The following is a 7107-nucleotide window of genomic DNA, read 5'->3' on the forward strand; positions in this document are numbered from 1 at the left end:
TTTCTGTGGTTTTCAGGCAAGCATATTTTAAATATGCAGTTTAAAAAAATCTGCTGAGTTCATGAAGAGAGCAGTACCAAACTGGGAACAAGCTGTCCTCACTCTCACATATAGATGGCTATTAGAAGCATATGGAATATACATTTAAGGGTACCAGGCTGAAAGAGATAAAACAGCATTACCCAAAAATACATGTTATAATACCTTCATGAACTACAATCTGCTTTTGTGCTATAAAATAAATCCAGTCTTAGTAACCCAGTATTAAGTGGCATTATACTAATTACCCAGCTTCACACGTGTATGTAGTTTCTCCAAGTTGCCAGACTCATGACTCAGTATTTATTTGCTCCTTTAAAGAGCAAAGATATCCATTTTTGTATTTCATGGAGATTTTCCTTACAACATAATCCATTGTCATGAAGTGAAAGCAGATCCAAATAATCTTATAAAACTAAAAGCACTTTATCAGGCTCTTTTTGCATGACAAGCATAATTCTGAATGAGCAGTGGGGGGCTGGATTTCTAAAAACTGACCAGCCACAGGAGTACCAAGAGAAATATTTCAGCTCTGAGGAAAGAACTTCTTGTGCCTTTTTCACTGCAGAAAAAGGCAAAATCCTTCTTTTTGATACAGCAAGAAAAGTTACTGCCACCTTGTATGGAGAAAAGCTTCCCTTAGAATAAGAGACAATGCTTCCATGGTTGTGGGTACATGCAAAGGACTTTTTATTTCATTATAAGGCAATGAATGATGAGAGAAGATTCAGAGCCCAACAGCACACTGCAAAAATCATATTTTATGTGGACCACATCCTAAGATTATGGTGTACACTTTAAACACTGATTTCTAGCACTGGGGAAAGGCTTATCTATTAAAAAAGTATTTCACAGCACAGCAAAGTAGTAAGTTTACTCTGAAGGGAACTTAGGGAAATTGTGGACAAGAAAGGCTGGATTAATGCCTCCCACAGGACTACCACAGGCTGCTGCCTCTAATGCATTTCTCTGTTCCTACATGTAGTCATCAACTCATTTATTTAGAAACTGTTTTTATTCTAAGAATCATAAAAATCTTAGAGACATAAGAAACCTGAAGAAAAGGCTCAAGTGCTTCTTATGGAAGGGAGAATAAAAGGTGTTTTAAACCCCTTGAAGCACTTTCCCATTAAAAAGGAAAAAAAAATAAAAGAAAAAAATAGGGGGGGGGGGGAACAAAACAGCAGCTCTGAAAACAGCCTGTATCCACCATATATATTATCAATTTAACAGCCTTGAATGGAAACTGCAAGGGCTTTGATAAAAATCAATTGAAAAGCTGTCTGCCTCACTGTTGCTTCAATAAAGTGCCTCTGTATCTTTTGCTGAAACCTTGTTTTTGTAGCCTCCTTAAATCACCACACTGTTTCTCCTCCAAAAACAGACTCCAAGTGCCCAGACCAGCACCGTGCATTGAAACTTCCCTTCTGCAACAGGGATCAGGGGTGTAAACCAGCAGCACCTGCTCCCCACTCCCAGCCACACAGGACACCTCCATTTCTACATTGTTAAATGCAGAAATTGTTCTTCGTTGTTAAAAATTAACTTTCAAGTCTCGCTGCACTTAATTCAGGTGCTGAACTTCACTCCCAGAGGCCTTTGGCTCTGGGTCAGGCAGATTTGGGGCAGCACTGACAAGAGCTGAGTTCAGCAGTACACACAGCCCTGACCAGAGCCTGACCAAAACTGACCTTGATGCCCCTGTCCAGCGCCCTGTGGGGAGCCCATTTCACACCTCACTGCCCCAGGCCAGCCCTCTGCACCTGCATCAGGGGGCAGCAGCAAGGTTTGGTTTGGATTCAAACAAAGAAGCACTTTCCTGAAGCCTCTGCAATGTCTGCAGAGTAAAACAAACAAAAAAACCTAAACCAGGCTGCCCTGTGTCCTCACATGTAAGCCACATGACCACTATCAAATAAACAGAATGGCCAAAAAAGGGTCACCAGCACTCCACACTCTTGTACTTCAATCAGCTTTAATCATCAAAGATGTTTTCACTAACCTGCAGCAAGGGTATTTGTTCTAATAACCTTGAATAGAGTGGTGACACTTTAAAGATGGCTCCATTGAACAAAGAAAGATAAAAAAGCAATTTATGGCAGGATGGTGAATCTCAAGGCAAATTCTCACTACTGTAAATTGCAGCTTTTTCTCCAGGCCAATCCCTCTCCACACAGCAAGCACTCTGTCAGAGTTGCTTTACTACACATCTTCCTGCTCTTCTGCTCCTCACTGGTCAGGATATTCCTCAAGATGGTGATTGGAAAAAATAAACAGTTCAGTCAGAGGAGCTGGGCCAGCACCCAATGCCACAAAGGATCTTGTCAACCTCGCTGTACTTGGCAGCCTAGGAAAGCCATGGCACCCAGTTCCACCCTCCAGACTCTCACCAGCTTTCACAAAGACCTTCTGAAAAACACCTCACAAAACCTTTGGGAAGTACTGGATTCTGCTACAAAATCCTGGGTGAGATTTTTGGTTTATATGTAAAATGATGCTATAAGCTTCCTTCACAGCAACCTCCAGGTAAAAAGCAATATGGAATGAAAATGAGGTTTTTTTTCAGTTCAGGAATCTCTCAGGTACAGCTGCCACACACACAACAGCCCCACCAAAAACCAACCACTCATCTCAGGAGAGGACTTTGTTGGAGACACAAGGACAGCTGAGTGTCCACAGGTGCATCAAAGTATTATAGCAAAATGAGGTGAGGTTTGTAATTAGCAGCCATGGTGATGGCTTATATTGTTTCTGCTATGTCACACTGGGAATTAAATAGAGGGTATCATATAAATCCAAAAAATCAGGTAAGCTTCAGCCATGAGGAACCTGGCTGCCATTTCAGCTGGCACTTCAGATGCAGGAGACTCTATCCATCTCCATTACAAATCCTCTGAGCTCATCCTAGCATTACTTTCCCACATTAAGCAAAAGAGTTAACATAAAAAGCCTGCCTAGCTTCAGACATTATCCAGATAAAGAGGAGAAAAGAGAAAATCCCTTGTATTACCTCTCTCAGCTCTCCCCAAACCTTTCCTGACATCTTTGTTCTTTCAGACCTGGCATTTATCTGCAGATACTGTAGAGCCCTAATTAAATCTTCCCTTGAACCTCTGCTACTTCCTGGCAGAGAACACACATTCTTGGTGTGCTCATGGACCTGCAGGATTTTCTGCACTTCTCCCTTATGGTGAGTGTTAGGCCTTGCTTGAAAACATCACAACTGTGTACAACACAATATGTTTAAACAGAAATACAAAATTATTCCATTTCTTTCAAAGAATGAAGAGAAGCATAAGTGAAAATTATATTCCACAAGCTCATTGGAAAAACAAACTGTGGAAGCACTGGGCAAATAGCAGTGTCTGAGAACAAGGCATGCTTTTGTTTTACTGCTGTCTCAGAAAGGGATAACTGGCAGCGATAGGAGAAGCAGAAAGATTTGTCTTCCAAAATAAAATCCGCAGTTATCTCTTCCCCCTGGGAGTGAAGAAAAGCATTCTGAAAGCACAGCTGAATTTTGCATTAAGGGAAGCTGCACACCTAACCTTATCTGATGGAAGCAGCTCAGTGTTCAAAGCCTCCAAGCTGGCAGCGACCGCTTGCTCGGCGAGCGAAGGGATGTGAGAGCTGTGAAAACCTCTGCACTCTGGAGCTAAACAGGCAGAAGGCTAAAAAAGCAGATTTTACCACTCCTCCCTGCCTGCTCCCCAACAATTCTTCAGCTCCTTCAAACCACTGCCTGGCGCTAAAAGAAGCTGCCAATGAAGAGAGGAGAAATTGGTGCCTTCCCTCCCCAGGCAGAGGCTGGGCTGTCCTGGCAGGGCTGCTCTGATGGCCAAACACAACAAAGCCAACTCACTCTAAAATCACCTTTCTCTTGAGCTGCTCTCCTTGATTCCCAGCACTGCTCTCCCTCAGCAGAAGAAATAAACAGCCCAGATGGCTGAGGATAAACAGCAAGTTATACATATGCTCCATGGAGCCTGACAGAGAGAGCCCAGCCACGCTCGAAGCACAGCGTGAGACTCACCCAGGCAAGGGCCTCTCACCTCAGCCAGGGGGTGTCCCTGCACGTGGGGATGAGGAAAGGACTAGAAAAGAGGTTTGAGGCCACGAGCTGATGCTCTGCAAAGTTTTCTCCACGATGATTTTCAAAGATGTCCATCATTCCATAAATCAGCGTGGAACAGCTGTAGGCTAGACTATGCATGGCTGTGTTAGAGAATCCCAGAATGGTTTGGGTGGGAAGGGACATTAAAGTTCACCCCATCCCACCCCTGCCATGGGCAGGGACACTTTCCACTACCCCAGGATGCTCCAAGCCCTGTCTAACCTGGCCTGGAACACTCCCAGGCATGGGGCAGACACAGCTTCTCTGTAAAACTGTGCCAGGGCCTCCCCACCCTCACAGGGAAGGATTTCTTCCCAATATTCCATCTAATCACTCTCTCTTGTCAGTTTGAAGCCATTCTCCCTTGTCCTGTCACTCCAGACCCTCTCTCTCCATCTTCCCTGCAGGTTCCCTTCAGATATGGGAAGGCCACAATCAGGTCACCCCAAGGCTTCTCTTTTCCAGGCTGAACAATCCCAATTCTCCCAGCCCTCCCTGGCAGGAGACACGCTCGGCTGAGCATCACCTTGGCTTTGGGACTGCCTGCCTGCCCTCCTGCACTGCAGGAACCTGAGCCAGCCTGCTCCTTCCCACCGCAATGTCAGAGATCTTAAATTTCTTCAGGGCCCAGGAGAGGAAAGCAGGAGGCACTGAGAGCCCACCCAGCTGAGGTGAGGACTCAGAGTCACCAAACTCTGCACAAGTGATGCCCAGGCTTTTTCCTTTCTTTTCTTCATCCCAGCCATGGCAACGCAGACCAAAACATGAGTAGCCACGAAAGAACACATCTGTGGGAGGGAGGGAGCAGCCACAGCAGCCCAGGGAGGCCTTGACTGGCCAGGCAGTGAAAGCTGGCTCAGAGTAACCTGCTAATGGCACCAAAGCATTACCAAAACCACAATTCAGCCTCCGGGCTGAAAAACGAGCACTTATGGGTGTCTCTAGACCACATCACCCCCCTGCCCACTCAGAGGCTCAGGGAGGTTTCAGTACTTTGGGAAAGAGTGGCTCAGTGACGGGGTGGTCTGGAAGAAGGCACTCAGCTTCAGGAAAAGGAGCTGGGGGATGCAGCAACTTTCCTGCATCCATCTCGACGTGGAGTCAGTCTCTTCTCAGGGACAGCAGCCTGTTCCCCAGACCTTCTCTGCCCTCTGACCTCCCCACGCCCCCCACTAACCCCAGAGACCCGCCCTGAGGCCTCCAGCACCCCCCAAACGCTTCCAGCCCCTGCAAGCCCCCACCAGCCCTGCAATCCCTGCTCCTCAGAGACCCCCCCACACCTCCAGAGCCCCCCGGCGGCCCCCAGAGCTCCCTCACCACCCCCACCGACCCGCACTGATCCCCATAACCCCCAAACACCTCCCCTAAGCCCTAGTCCCCCTCACCGAGCCCCAGATTTCCCCCACGGGCCCTCACAGACTCTCCCCGCACCGCTCCCACAGCCCCTCACAGACCCCCGGAGCGCTCACAGCCCCCCACCGACCCCCAGGACCCCCCGCTGCCTCCAGCCCCGCCCGCCGGCCGAAGCCCCCGCTGTCTCCCCGGGCCCCTGCGCGCTCCCCAGGCCGCCGTACCGAGGCTCTGCCCCACCGGGGTGCTGAACGGGTTCCCCAGCAGAAACTCCATCTTGGGATGACAACAAACAGCGGCCCAGCGCCCACCCCCTCCCGCACCGCGCCCTGACCGACAGCCGCGCGCACCAACCACAGCGCCCTCTGGCAGCTGAGTCCCGCCTCCCTGCGTTCAATTGGACAGCTGCAGGACGCGCGGCAAAGCCATTGGTTAAAGAGAGTGTCCATCACTGTCAAGCGAGGGGCCCGCCCCCGCGGTAGTCCCGCCCTTTTCCCCGCCCTCCCTTTGATGGACAGCGGGGACAATGAGACTGCCATTCTCTATTGGGCAAAGCCCGAAACTATCTATATCATTATTGGGCAAAGAAAACATCAATCATCCGAGCCCTCGCCGCCCCGAGGGCACGGTCCCGGCCCTGATTGGCTGACACGGATTTCTCGCGTTCTGATTGGTAGCCGACCTCCCCACCCACTCCACGCCCATTGGCGGCTGATCCGGTCACGTGCCTCCCTTAGCAACGCACCGGGGCTTCCTTAGCGACGGGCGCTGAGGCGCGGGTGCGAACCGGGAACCGGGAACCGGGAATCGGGAATCGACCCAGGCCCCTGGGGACCTGCGGGTGAGAGGCCTGATGGGCCGGGATCTGGGCCTCGGTGGGTCCTGGGAGCGGGAGGCGGCGGCCCCTTCCCGCCCACCGGGCAGGGATGGCTGGAACCGGCGCTGACCGAAGAGACGCTGGACAATCGCACATCCCTGGAGTGTCCAGGGCCGGGCTGGGGCTTGGAGCAGCCTGGGACAGTGGAAGGTGTCCCTGCCCATGACAAGATGAGCTTTAAGGTCCCTCCCGACCCAAATAATTCTGTGATTGTACAGGAAAGAGAGAGAGGAAGGCCAGGGATGGATAAATCCAGAGCCTGCTGCTCCTCGGTCTGTGCTGAGCACAGCCACAGAGAGGTTTGGTTTGTTAATGAAACCATAATGAGAACAGAACTCTCTAAACTCTGACATTCATCATTGCTGTCCTATGCAAAAATAAATCAGAGCTTACTCTGTGATTATAAACATCTTACACAAGCAAAAGTTTGAAGATGCAAGTCCTTCACAGCCATTCATTAACTCTGCACAGTTTGAAAAAGACAAATAGTCTCATTGCCTCTGGGGCAACATTAGGGATATTTAAATTTCCATGAAAAATTTCTTCACTGAAGGGGTTGCCATGCATTGGGACAGGCTGACAAGAGAAGCTGTGGATTTCCCATCCCTGGAAGTGTCCAAGGCCAGGTTGGATGGGGCTTGGAGCAACCTGGGATGGTGGAAGGTGTCCCTGCCCATGGCAGAGGATGGAATGAGATGAGCTTTAAGGTTCCTTCCCACCCAAACTA

At 49.5% G+C, this 7107-nt stretch overlaps 1 protein-coding gene across 3 annotated transcripts in view; it reads right to left on the minus strand.

Moving 5' to 3' along the window:
- TOM1L2 (target of myb1 like 2 membrane trafficking protein) overlaps nt 1-5832 on the minus strand; it is a 56112-nt gene extending 50280 nt beyond the window's left edge. For all 3 annotated transcript variants that reach the window (XM_041401576.1, XM_041401575.1, XM_041401577.1), the window contains exon 1: nt 5728-5832. In XM_041401576.1, the coding sequence (XP_041257510.1) occupies nt 5728-5779 (52 nt within the window). In that variant the 5' untranslated portion in view covers nt 5780-5832. The remainder of the gene's footprint in view (nt 1-5727) is intronic.
- Nucleotides 5833-7107: the final 1275 nt, after the last annotated feature.

The sequence above is a fragment of the Onychostruthus taczanowskii genome, unplaced genomic scaffold (assembly GCF_017590055.1).
Source record: "Onychostruthus taczanowskii isolate IOZ18803 unplaced genomic scaffold, ASM1759005v1 scaffold19, whole genome shotgun sequence".
In the NCBI taxonomy this organism is placed as follows: domain Eukaryota; kingdom Metazoa; phylum Chordata; class Aves; order Passeriformes; family Passeridae; genus Onychostruthus; species Onychostruthus taczanowskii.